This window comes from Falco biarmicus, chromosome W, assembly GCF_023638135.1.
Source record: "Falco biarmicus isolate bFalBia1 chromosome W, bFalBia1.pri, whole genome shotgun sequence".
NCBI classification, from domain to species: Eukaryota; Metazoa; Chordata; class Aves; order Falconiformes; family Falconidae; genus Falco; species Falco biarmicus.
In genome coordinates, this window is record NC_079310.1 from 17,555,073 (window position 1) to 17,569,563 (window position 14,491).

The 14,491-nt window shown below is 37.1% G+C and overlaps 1 protein-coding gene across 5 annotated transcripts in view; it reads right to left on the reverse strand.

Moving 5' to 3' along the window:
• LOC130141961 (A disintegrin and metalloproteinase with thrombospondin motifs 6-like) overlaps window positions 1-14,491 on the reverse strand; it is a 158,458-nt gene that overhangs the window by 122,658 nt on the left and 21,309 nt on the right. For all 5 annotated transcript variants that reach the window (XR_008819232.1, XM_056323297.1, XM_056323298.1 and 2 more), the window contains 2 exons: window positions 14,077-14,160; window positions 13,590-13,735 (listed from right to left, as the gene is read on the reverse strand). Coding sequence is in view for 4 of the 5 variants with exons in the window: in XM_056323297.1 (XP_056179272.1) it covers window positions 13,590-13,735; window positions 14,077-14,160 (230 nt within the window). In the remaining variant the exon portion in view is untranslated. The remainder of the gene's footprint in view (window positions 1-13,589; window positions 13,736-14,076; window positions 14,161-14,491) is intronic.

Genomic DNA, 14,491 nt, shown 5'->3' on the forward strand with positions numbered 1-14,491 from the left:
TTAAGCATCAAACAGAAATTTTATGATTATTGCAAGCAGTTCAAAAGCCGGGTCAAGTAGCAATCATGCACTGTAAAGCACATTAGATTGGAAATATAAAAAGAATAGTTGGAAATAATTTAGCTGATAAAACAGCAAAAAAGGTAGCAAAGAAACAAGCATCGCAAATGGCAATAATTTTTTTTAAAACAGTAACCCTTCCTAGGGAAAAACCGAGATATTCAGAGGAAGATGACAAATTAGGTCAGTTATTAAATGCTAAGAAAAACTTAGCTGGATGGTGGATAACTCCTAATGGACAGGTAGTAATTCCACCTCTTTTAATGAGAGAGATAATTCAAACAAAGCACCAAGAATGTCACTGGGGGGCAGAAGCTTTAGTAACATCCTTACGAAAACAAGTGGTATCAGTTAAGATGTTGGGAATAGCTAAAATGATAACTGCAAAGTGGGAAGTATGTTTGAAAAATAATCCAATGATTAAGAAAAGGGTTCAAATGGGTAGACTGAAATCTGGTGTAGAACCTGGAGATTATTGGCAAGTAGATTTTTCAGAATTACCCAGACAAAATGGGTATCGGTACATTCTGGTAGGGGTTGATACTTTTACAGGATGGCCAGAAGCCCTTCCCTGTCGCACCACACAAGCAAAAAGAGGTTGTGAAGTGGTTATTACAAGAAATAATTTTGAGATTTGGAGTTTTTATTGGAAATCCTCTGACAGAGGTCCACACTTTGTTGCTGAAGTAGTCCAAAGTGTTAGCAAAGTATTGGGTATTAATTGGGATTTGCATGTGTCTTGGAGGCCACAATCTAGTGGAAAAGTGGAGAGGATGAATCAAACTTTGAAACGACAAATAAGTAAAATTTGTCAAGAAACCAGTTTAAAGTGGCCTCAGGCACTTTCATTGGCATTATTATGAATCAGGGTACAGCCAAAGAGTGGAACCTCAGTCAGTCCTTATGAATTATTATATGGAAAACCATATGAGTCTCTAGAACCAAATCTAAACATACATGTAAAAGGAAAACAAGATGTGTAGAACTATTTGCTTTTTTTAAGGAAAACTTTGGCTGTGATTCGGAGTGCAGTAATTTGGAATAGACCTTTATCTCTGGAAAATTCAGTGCATGATTTCCAGCCGGGAGACTATGTTTATGTGAAGAATTGGATCTCCGAACCTTTGCAGGAGCACTGGAGAGGACCCTTCCAGATACTGCTAACCACCTTTACAGCTATCAAAATTGTAGAATCGGATGCTTGGATATATTATATTTGAGTGAAGAAAGCACAGTGAAGAAAGCATCTACTCCGTGGAAGATTGTGAAACGTAACTCAGAGACTTAAAATTAATTTTGAAACATGTTTAATTTTGCATATCAGGTTATGATTGGTTTTTGGATTTTCTTTTGGTTGGTAGTGTTGGTGGGATCATGGGCTGACTTGGTGGACAGGAACATAAGACAAATAGAAACAGAACAAGTGATTGACATTCCCAAACAAATGGCTGAGGAAAATTTGATGGTAGGATTGATTAAAGAATTTGCCAATTTACAAAACGTCACGCAGATCACTGCTTGTTTGCCAGTACCGAAGGCAGTAGGTGAATCTATTCCATGGGGAATTTTAACTATGAACTTGACTAACCTGGAACATAAAAATGAAACCAATTATTGTGAACAGAGGCCAGTGACTCAATGGTATGAGCAAATAAAAGTCATTAGAAAACAGTGGAAAAATCCAGGTAATCTGGCGGATTGTGAAAAATTGTTAAATTATGTTTTTACCAAAATAGGAAGATTTAAGACTGTGGGATGGTGTTTTTATGATGAACAATTTAAAATCAACGTGAGCAAAAGTGTTATGAAATGGAAGTGTAACGAAACTGGCCAGAGCACCCAGGTAGTAGACCAGTGGGACTCTATATGGTCTATGTCCATATTTTCCCATTTTCAGTATATAGCAAGAATTTCTTGGTGTTTTACCTGGGATGGAAAGTTTTTTTTTCAGTATTACCCTGGGTAGATGATAGGTCAACTACATCGGGAGAGAAGGAAAATAAAATAGTGCCATGGTGGAAATGTGAAAAAGTGTATGATTGTAATAATGCAGACTTAGTAATTCAAAGAATTCCTCCGTTGGCTGCTGCTTTGAAATATGGTTGTTTTTGTCGAGGTCTTAAGAATACTCTCAATTTAACCAGCGCCTTTACAGTCAGAAGAGGAACTTTGTTTAGTTGTAGAAAATCTTCTATTCGAAGTCCAGGACATTTAGTTTGGGCATTAAGTGATGGAACCTGGACAACACACCTACCATTAGATGGTAAGGTAAAACAAATCACATTGGGCATGCCAACATTGTGTCCGATTTGGAAGAAATCACCATTTAAAGGATCTCTAGAGAATCTAGAATTAAAACGAATAAAGAGATCAGGGATAAATGATGATATTTGGAATGAACCATCTACAGGAGTGAAAATTGGCTGGGCACTGGAATCACTTTTAAATCCTATAGCTTCATATAGAAACAGAGCATGGCTCTATCAGTTAACTGGTCAAGTGGAAAAATTGGCAAACGTTACCAAGAAGGGGTTTAAGGAATTGAATATACAACTACAGGCAACTTCCAGAATGACTTTACAAAATAGAATGGCACTAGATATGCTCCTACTTAAAGAACATGGAGTGTGTGGATATCTTAAGGATAAACTGGACCACTGTTGTATCCACATTCCAAATGTCACTCAGGATGTGGAACATGATCTAGACCTATTGGGAAAAATTGAAAAAGAAACTGAAACAATTCAAAAGGATATGTCAGAAGATTGGCTTGGGAAAATTTTTAACAAACTGGGATGGAATTTGAGCTCTTGGATACAATCTATAATTAAGACTTTGTTTCTGTTACTAGTTGTCTTTTTGATGAGCATGCTGATATATGCATGTCTGAAGAAACAATTTACCAATGGAATTGCAGTGAGTCGTATGATTATGAGAGAAGTACCAACTATTTTACCAAGACATGATCCATTACCCAAATATGTTGAAACAAAAGATATATGAATAAAGTGAAAGTATTGAAATAATGATTTTCAACACTTTCAAAGGGGGGAAATGTTACCGATTAGTTAATAAGTTAAAATCGATTGATTCTATTTGATTAATTAATTGATTTTATAAAATCATATAATAGAGTTAAAATGTAGAAGGCTAAGGAAAAAAAAAATTATAGGAAACTTGCATATATGCAATAAGAGACGTTATGGAATCTTTTGTACGTCTTGTATCAAGGCTAGAAGAAGGGCCTGGAACTATTGTAATAACTCTAGGGTTGGAAGGTTCCATTGTATTTAACCAGTCTTCTGTACGCAGAGGTGTATTGAAATGTCAGAATATGAGATTAATGGGAACTGGGGAGAGTCGACTGGAACAGCTTGTAGGTGCCTGCCAAGAAACCGTGAACTTTAGTAAGAGGTAATTCCGGCAGGGGGAGATCGCGACCACCAACTCATATACCACCTACCCAAATCGTACCCCAGACCCATTTCTAGACCTTTCTAAGCTCTACTGCGCAGAATTGGATATAGGAGGAGAGTATGTTAATGGTTTACGGGAAATGTTATGATTATGCATGAATAATTAATGAATATGTATGAATAAGTTCTATATATGGAATCTGATTTTGAGACCTGGCGTGCGTTGATCGTGAGAGGACTCGCTCACGCACCCGGCCATCAATAAAGAAGTGTCTGCTTATCTACATCACATTGGTGTCGATAAGTTCTTCATTCCGAGGTTTCGGTAACAGTGATCCTAGCCAGGTATATCTGTGTCTGTGGCCATGGTTATGTCTGTGCTGCAGCAGATATGCCTCTGGAGGAATTGTGGCCCAAGGGCAAGTCCATGTTGGAGAAGGTACACCTTGAAGCATCAGTGGCTGTGTGTGAGGACATGCTGGAGCACTTCAAAGCATGTGGGCATGGATAAGTCCATGAAAGAGCAGGTACAGCCCTGGAGGGATTGCAGCCAGGGATAAGGCCATGCTGGAGCTGATTTACTTCTGAAGGGACTGTGGCTGTGGGTAAGGCCACATTGGAGCAGGTCTATGGTGATGGCCCATGGATAAGGCCATGTTGGAACAGGTGCACCTCAAAGTGACTGTGCCTGTGGATGAGTCTATGCCACAGCAGGTATACCCCTGGAGAGACTGTGGCTCACAAGGCTCCACTTGGAACAGGTTGCAGTCTGTGGATAAGTCCAAGGGGAAGATTTCATTGCAATGTTAAACCCTACGGGGTGGTCCAAAGGGTCCAGGGGTGGAGATTGTAATGGATATGCCTTTAAACTGTTGTAACCCACAATTTGAGTTTCATGTTATAGGAATGACTATAGCAGCAACCACCTGAACCATTGAAGGACAAGCCTTACAAGAAGCAATGCAAGTGCAGCAGTGACCCGAGCTGTTTTTGGTGCCAGATAACCCCATACAACACACCACCTCTCTTCTCCTGAATGACCACCATAAGAGACCATGTTCATGGACTAAATGAACACAATGGACATTTATAGACTTGGTTTTGTTTTGTGGGATTTTTTTTTTTTTTTTTTTACAGGGGTAGTCCATAGACATGGGAAATATCTGTGTATTATATCAAAGGATGGGAAGGGTGATGGTGGTTAATGAGGTGGTATTGGAAAGTATGGCATGATGTAAATGGTATGGAATAAGGGGTGGATACCATCCTGGTATCCACTAACACAATTAGTGTTTTCTTCTTAGTAGCTAGTGCAGTGCTGTGTTTTGGCTATGATATGAGAGAAATGTTGATAGTACAGTGATGTTTTTAGTTGTTGCTGGGTAATATTTATACTAAATCAGGGACTTTTTGATTTCTTGGGCCCTGCCTGCGAGAGGGATGGAGTGGCACTGGAAATTAGGAGGGGACACAGCCAGAACAGGTGACCCCAACTAGCCAAAGATGTATTCCATACCATATGACATCATGCTGAGTATATAAACTGGGGGAAGAAGAAGGAAGGGGGGGATATCTGGCATCATGGCCTTTGTCTTCCCGAGTAACCATTACGTGTGATGGAGCCCTGCTCTCCTGGGGATGGCTGAACACCTGCCTGCCCATGGGAAGTGGTGAATGAATTCCTTGCTTTGCTTGGCTTGCATGTGTGGCTTTTGTTTTGCTTATTAAATTGTTCTTATCTCAACCCTTGACTTTTACATTCCTTTCTGATTCTCCTCCCCATCCCTCTAGTTGAGGGGGGAGTGAGCAAGCAACTGCATCGTGCTTGGTTGCCAGCTGGGGTTAAACCACGACATATGCCAACTGATTTTATTAATGTTCAACTATCTTACATTTTTCTGTATCACTTTTGTTTTCCAATTTAATTTTCTGCCATCATTCCATAGCCTACAGCCTCTCAGCTCAGAAAGATGTACACAAAATCGACAAGGGACAATTCTCTACTGAAATCTTTGTATATGTTGGGTTTTTCCCCCACCAAACATGCAGGGTTTGCTAACTTGGAACATGGCTCTAGACCCGCATGTATCTGTAACAAGTAATCTACACAGAGATCCTGTATTGCTGTAATGGCTCACAGTTGTTATGCTGTATCTCTCAGTCACAGCTTCTCTTTTTGTCAGTCAGTCTTAGGGTAGTCATTCCACTACCCTAAGGAATATTCTTTGAAGACCTACAAAATGATTTTGACACAAGAATACAAGAATTGTGGTACTGGCTCTACATCTAGGTCTATATACTGACTCTGCCAGTAGCAGGTATTTAAAAAGGAGTATAAGGAACATGTCATGTACAGAAACCCTGGTACAAATATTCCTATTAGGCAAAGCACTGTGCAAACAAGATCAAATATAATATCTTATACTTTGTTCAATCTGCTGTAACAGAGTCCTAGTATATTTCAGGGTAGTTTGTGCATTTGGAGTTTCCCCCCCAATTTTATCATTTTAATATGCAGATACATTTTCACTTATTCCCCTTCAATTCCCTGAGAACAAAGGGGCATGAGGAATTTAGTGCTGTTATTTGGGAAGTGGGCTCCTTGCATTTTAAATATCTGCAGAGGCAGAAATTAAGGGAAACAGATACATCTCAGCTTTTCAACTCTGAGTAGTCTTACTGTTCTGGAGACCACGTGTGTTAGTCAATGAACAATCTTATGATTTTTGCACAAAAGTTAACCAAGGCAAAACAGCCTCCTGTCAGGGGCTCAAATTCACTATAAGGAACTCCAGTAGAACAATTTGAAAGGCTGCATAGCAAACAAGGGTGAAAACCACTTAATGGATTAAGAGTCAAGGAAGAAAGAAGCAAACATATACAATTTACATTAGAATTACTTCTTGAAATCAGAGCCTTTCTTCTTAACGGAGGAAGAAACTGCAGGATGGAGGATCAGAGACAGGGCTTCATGGGAACAGAAACACTTTGGGTGTTCAGATTTATTGGACAAGGCTAGGAAATGGCCCTGACAGGGTGACATGAGAGTACCTTGTATAGAAAAGAAATCTTTGCAACAAGTTAAAAAGTGCAGAAAAAAGTGGAACAGTGCCTCAGAAGAGAAGCATAATCTCAGACCTGCAGAAGGAAAGCAATGTGCAGAGGCCTGGCTGGCCCTACATCGCTATCAAATGCCTTAACTAGTACAGAACCTGATGGGGAAGCGTTACTCATCCCCAGCTGCCTAAAACCCCTTAATGTTATTTAAAAAAAAACAAAACAAAAAAAACCCCGCATGATTGTGGTCAACTCTACACAGGTATGCAAAAAACAAAACAAGAAACCTTTTGCTCCTCTCAAGGATCTACCGCAATGCCAGAAACATTGCAGTTCTTTAGATTATGAACCACAAGGTTTACAAGAGTTTAAGATTGCTGCCACATACATATACCTTCTGCCTCCTTAGAAAAACTGGCAGTACTGGCCTGCACTGAGAATGCATCACCTACAGACAAATGAGAGAGTATAGCTTACCCATGAGGGCACACAAATGAGAAATTTACTAACTGAAGCATCATGAAGTTCATCTTGTACATATACAATAAACATAAACCAGTTCTGTAAAATTTCTCTCCTTCAAAGATTTGAAAAATCCACCAATTGTGTTATAATGCTAATGCCTCTGACATGGGCTTCAGCAGTGTTGCTAGGCACATGTTGCATATTAATAATGTTTGCATACATATGGGGGTTAATGCTAACAGCTGCCATACCACACTGCTTAGCAATACACTTACTGAATTACAAGTACAGTGGTACCTGGCAAAAATGCAAGGGTTTGTATTAAGAAAGAGTTCATACACTGTCTCAAAAATTAACATGTATATGCTCATTTAAAATCCAGAAAAATGGAAAAATTATACCAGCTGTGGTATTGAACATTTTTACTAACACCAGTCTAACCTACAAATCAAGGTGTATTTGGCTTAGCTAATAAAAACATCTTGTGGCCCCAATTCTTTATTCAAGCAAATAAAGATTCCTCCAACAGAGTACATCAATTCATTGGGGCTGCTGAATAGATTGTTGCTAAAGTACTAAACCACTCTGAAAACTAACTTAAATGGACTCCAATCCAAGTAAGCCATTCCTATATTTCAAGGTATTTAAGTTATTAATTTCAGAAGCTGTATCTACATAAGTATCTCTAACAGCGTATCAGGAAAAAAATGAAGAAAAAATGAAGAACAAACATGCAGGTTTAGAGCCTCAAAACTACAAGTTTTACAAAAAAGCTTTCAAGAAGGTTTTTGCATGGTTTGGAATCATGTTCCTATACAAAGCACTGTAGCTGCAAAGACATCTTGATGCTTTTGTCAAGCACAGTGGATTTGGTTTTCTTTTTAAAAAAAGATAAAACAAACTCTTTATATATGATGCTACCAACAGGAAATGTTATTTCATACAACGACTTTTGAGAAAGTACTATCTGTAAGTGAGTAAAGTTTCAAACATTTCTCCATTTAAACATTTGTATCTCAAAGACCAAATTCTTCCCCTTTGGAAATCCACCCACACATCTCAACTTACCCCTGAAACCATCTTCCCTATGGGCTTTTTGTTACAACTTTCACTTGATCTACTGACACACCAGGAGGCAAATTAATAGCTCTGGATCTTCCCTCCCATCTGGAAAAGACTCCGTTGCTGCAAAGTTTATACAGTCACATACATCATTTGGAAAAACAGCTATTTAGTACCTGGACAAAATAAACCATCTGGAGCTACAGTAAAAAAAAAAAAAAAAAAAAAAAAAAAAAAAAGTAGCATTAGAGAACTCTTAGGGTGCAAAAGAAGGAGGAAAGAAAAAAAAGGCACCATTTTTCCATTTTGTCATACTCTCCACCCTTGCTACAAAGTGTAAATCAGAATGCAACACTCTGGCCCTTACCATTCTGTGCAGGTGCACAGGACAAGGAATGTTTTGTTCATAATGTTACGCTTGCAAGTTAACCAAGGCATTGCTCAGAAATTGCATGATCTAAAAGTGCCAGGAACCCAAAATTACATACCATTTTAACAGTTTCCCTATTTTATGATCTTTAAGATCAAGAGAAGGAAGCAACTGACTGAAATGGATGGGAAGCTGGGTTAAGTGTTCTTCAAAAATAAGTAACTATCATAGCATACGTCGGGAACTCAAAGTTTTTGTGTTTTTAAGGTGAACTATGTAGACTTTCTTAGAGAGTTTCTGAAGAAACAAACAAGTCGGCAGGCTACAAAACACACACCACCACACCACACACACAAAACCCAAAAAAATCCAGAAACCCAGCAAACAAGCAAGAACTCACTTCAAAAAGGCAAATTGATATTTCTAAGCTGGGGGTGGGACGCACAAGGGAGAATATACAGAGACTCACAAAACTTACACTAAGTCCTAAAATGACAAATTGGAGGACCTGACATTAATGTTGCTAAAAAGTGAGATTATCATATCAGTGATGCAGGAGTATAGGAACCAAATGCAAAGACTAATTTTTGTCTATCAAAAGACTCAAGAGAATCATAAAAGGTTTTATCTTTTTTTTTTAATATGAAAATTTTAAGGATGTACTAGATTTATCTAAAGTCACTTCAAGGAGAAAAAGATGATGCTGTTGAAACAGCATTACATTATCAATCAACTTCATAAATAAAATTAAGTATTTTACTGACACTTGCCCCCAAGAAACCAATATAGACAACTACAGGATAAAATATTAAAGTCTGAGACTTAAATATAGTCTCCCACAGAAAAAGTATAGGTAAAATTTCAGAGAGGGAACTCAAAAAAAAAAACCCCAAAAAACACCAACACAGCTCTCATTGTTTTAGAACCTTAATTCAATCACAGTTATCTTGAAATACAATTAAGCATTTGATTTAAGACTCAGAAAACATGAACAAAAGTTCTGAAGTAAATGAATAAAAATGACAAAGGCACAATAACACTCACAAAAGTATTATTAGTGTTCTGGGTAACTGATATTCACATTATACAAAGTCACCCGACATCCCAAGACTGTAATAAACACCTTGTATGAGGCCTATTACTTTCCATTGGGTTCATTTCACAAGAAGGTATCTAATTCTCATCAGTTTCAGGGACGCTCAGAAGCTCCCCAAGGAAACTGAAGAAAGATGCTTCTGAAAATGTCATCAGGAAATGTTCCTGCTAATTATCAATTTTATACCTACAGCTGTCCTGGTTTCAGCTGGGATAGAGTTAATTTTCTTCCTAGTAGCTGGTACAGTGCTGTGTTTTGGATTTAGGATGAAAATAATGTTGATAACACACTGGGTAATGTTTATACTCAGTCAAGAACTTCTTGGTTTCTTGGGCCCTGCCAGCAAAAAGGCTGGAGGGGCACAAGAAATTGGGAGGGGACACAGCCAAGACAGCTGACCCAAACTGGCCAAAGGGATATTCCATACCATATGATGTCATGCTGAGTATATAAACTGGGGGGAGTTAGCTGGGGTGAGGAAATCACTGCTCAGGGACTGGGCTTGACATCAGTTAGCAGGTGGTGAGCAACTGTATTGTACATCACTTGTTTTGGGTTTGGTTTTTTCCCCCCCTTGAGTTTTATTTCTCTTTCTGTTATCTCCCTTTTCATTACAATTAGTATTATATTTTACTTTATTTAAATTATTAAACTGTTCTTATCTCAATCCACAGGTTTTACCATTTTCCAATTTCCCCCCCCCTCCCCCAGTGGGATGGGGAGGAAGCGAGCAAGCAGCTGCATGGTCCTTAAGTTACTGGCTGGGGTTAAACCACAACAGCATAAAATCTGGCAGCATTAAAAGAAGTTAAACCAGTCCTAATACTCCCACAGCATGTTGAAAATGCACATTATTTTTGTTACCATACTACCACCACCACAATTTTGCTCTATAGATTGGGAATCAGGCTTTTACTTGGACCAGTTTCTTATCTGCCTTATTTTTTTATTATCAGCTAAGAAGTTTTCTGCAATCCCCTATCCATTCAGTAAAATAAGTGCTCTGCAGACTGCAGGGTGCCTGTGGGACCATAACAGAGAAGCCCATACACCAGGCACGCTGAACATAGGTAGGTGTCCTGGTTTCTTGTCCAAAAGGCTTAGCAAGCATGTTAACATCATTGCCATGGGACTTAGTAGATTAGCCTGGGCATACCTCCATGCCAGTTTTACCTGGTTTTAGCATGCCAGTGCTACCTGGTTTTAGCATACAGCGAGTTTAGAGTACAAAAGTCTGTCTACGTTGGTCAAGCAGACACCCCTAGGGAATAATAACCTATAATACCAGTTTGCTTTTCTTCCAGATCAGAGCATGGCATCTTTGAAAGTATCATGGAGGAAAGCCATCTGTTTCTAAGAAAAGCTGGGGTGCTATCTTCATTTCAACAGATTAAGAAAATTACTCCTTTTCTTAACAACTTTGTTTCACATTTCAGATAAGGATTGTTAAAGTTGCAAAGTACTCAGCTAGGACTAGGTAATATTTTTCAAATAAATCAATTACTTAAAAATCTGGTTTTGATCAATACAGAACTATTCATAATAGTGCACTACAGCTTTCCCACTTTCCATAAAATAGCAATACACACAATGACCAAAAATGGTTCCAGTTTTAAATCTAATGAAAATGTAATTATCCCATAAAAAGCAGAGCAACATCAGTGGGAGAGATTTAGGAAACTGCTTTCAAAACACTATTACAGCAGCTAAAGTGACCTTAAATTTGGTAGTATAGGTTCAAATTCCTTCAGGTAGAGGAGGTTACTAAAGAGCTCTCTAACATTTTAGGAGTTTAAAGCACAGTAGCTATACCCTTTTCTTTCACATAAAATGCATTAATTCTAGTTCATCTGGTGAGATATCCAAAACAGAATGAAAACAAGCATGTTACCATTTCAGTAAGTCATTTAGAATTATTTTAAAGTATTTACATGTATATATTAATATAAATTTATCTTTACTCATTCCAACACCACACACACACCCCTCCCCCCCCCCCCCCCCAAATAATCAAGTTTTCACATATGGTGATACATTTTATTAGTAAGAGCCAGGATAGCTAGCAGTTTCAGTAAAAGCCTGATTGATCCATTCAAATTGATCAGTGTAGCATTTGGGATTATTTTTAGGAGTTACAATTATTATAGTAAATAAATGAATACAAACATTCTATCATGAAAGCATATATAACTAAACTTTTAAGTTCACCAATGCTTTATAAAGGTAGGTATTACTAGCCTGCTCATACTACACTGAGGCACTTTGTTAATTTAAAATACAAGTACATACTTAGAAATGTAAACTTCTTAGAAGTAAGCTTGGAAGTGATAACTCTTATGTCCTTTTCAAAAGATAGCATACACGAGTCCTAAAGAAACTCTGCAGCATACTTACTTTATTCTTCATTATGGGGGCTTAGTAATTACATAAGTCCTTAATATTTACTACTTCTTGCTGAAAAACTTAATTTTCAACAGGTATTATTCATGTTCTCTGGAGACTTGCTCCTTTTGCAGTTAAAGACCTGCAAGTTATCATTGATTTAAGCCTTAGTCTGGAACAGAAAACTGTTCAAAACTATGCTGGGAACATCCTACCAGAACAGGGAAGCTAGTATAGAATATTCAGTAATAAAATGCATTAAAGCACAACAGTGAAAGAAAATAAACAGCTGTGCTTTGCAGTACCAGAACAACACTAACAAAACATCAAAGTCATTCAGCCATAACAGTAAAAATGTAGTGTTGCCAACACAGCTTATACATACATACTGGGGAGCTTTGACTGACACACATACCACCTATGGATTATACTAGCATAATTTAGGCATTGAGTGAAAAAGTAAAGGCTTGATGTGTAGCACAGCTATAAAGATGTATTTAATTTCACGTGAGCAGTCCTAGTGAATAAACTACCTGTATGCAAAAATGAGCATAAACAAAGGCTCAATCAAAATCTTATAATGTAGCTATATTTTATTTTGAATTTCATTCAAAAAAATTTTAATATTAGAGGGTTTTTTAAAGGTTCCTGGAGTATAACTGCTCTCTAATTCACTTTGGAATTTAATCATTCTAATTGTTATTATGTAGTATTAATGACCACCCATAACAATTATATTTGAAATATGAATGCAAAAAATACATGGGTGGTCATTACATTATACCTTTTATGCAAAATTCTAGGAAAGATCAATTATTATAATCCCTATTTTAAAAATTTCTGCAGTGAACAGAATGATCCCACAAATAGGTCACATACAGAGTAGTACAGAATTGGTCCTGGAAAGCAGAAATTATAATACAAAGACCCTTATCCAAATTAGTGTGATGCACCTGCTGCTATTTAAACAAAATAGAAAAGAATAAATACTGTCCTTAAACAACAGGGAAGCTGATCTCCTAATGAAGTACAGTTGTCTACCCGTAAATGCAGAGGACAATCAGCAATATATTTACCAGGACTGCAAGATTACAGCACAAGCTTTGTTGAATCTATCACAGTAATGGTGGAATAGAAGCAAATGCACACATATACAGTCTTTGAAACTATTAAAACTGACAGTTCTCATCTTAATTAAACATAATAAATCAAAACAGCTACAAAGCAGATTCTCACATTGCCTGAATCTGCAAGAACTTGTTTCAGCAGAACGATATTATTACAATAGTTGAGGTTCTGGCTTGAATGTCTTATTAAAAACATTATATATGGTTGACATAACATTTCCTACACTTTTATAATTGAAATTAATTCATAAGATTATGAAGAATAAAGTATAAAACATTCAACAGGATTCATCTGTTCTACTGGAATACCTTGCATTGGCAATTATGAAGTGAAAATAACAGAAGTAATTTGTAGATCTTACTTTTCCAAATTCTTTTCTATAGTTTAATAGTCTGATATATTTAAGACAAGCCATCTATTATTTTTCCTCCTCTTAATATTACCTACCATTTATATTACTTTATTACTTTAAAACTAGCACATATATATTATATATAATGAAAGAGCAAGAAAGCTACAGAAATAAGAAACACAATACTTTTAATGACCATACCTAGTAATAAGAACTGCATTATCATGGTGGGCAATCCCATTTTCTGGAATGGTGTTTCCATCACTTTGGTGGGAGAGAATGGATTTCTGCCACTTACAGAAGCTATCGAGGGACTTGTCTGCATGGTGGTTTATCTCCAAGTTTGGCTGCAATACAACATGCATACCAGAAATGTTCCAAACAAATTACCAAGGTCAGTTGTTAAGCCTTTTGAAGACTAAAATGGGACTATAATTAGAAGCAGTGGTTTCTATCAATAAACTGACATCCCCAAAAGGTGTATCAATATTCACCTGAAGTAAATAACTGATAACTTTGAGATGAGACGTGAGGAATATTCCTTTGAACTGTTCCATCTTGATTAAAGATTACAAGATAGGTTTTATACTCAGATACAGCCATTTCAAGCAACAATTAAATTAAACCCATATTACACAACAGCATAACACTTATTTCAGGGATATAACTTAAGTGCAACAGCTCTTACCTGATCTTCAGTGAGGACAATTAAACGTGTCACTATAATATTCACAACATTTCCTAGACTGGAATCACGATAAAGTTTGGCAACCTGACCTCCAGAAAATAAGAAAAGGCACAAAGTCAGAGAAGAAACACTACTTCTTCCTTAAATGGTTTAAAAATTAACCTATTTTCCTGCTCAATGTAATTTCATGACATTAATTATTATCACATGAATAAGTTATTTTTGGACCAACAAATGACCATTTAGTAAAAATGAAACTTCTTCATACTTTTCAGTGAAAAACATTTATACCTTGTTTCATAATCCATCCAGCATAAAGGAGCATTTGGACTGTCAACTTAAACAGAATAAAACTGTATAATCTAAATGTAATTATATGAATGTAAAATCAAAGACAAACAATTTAAGTGATCAC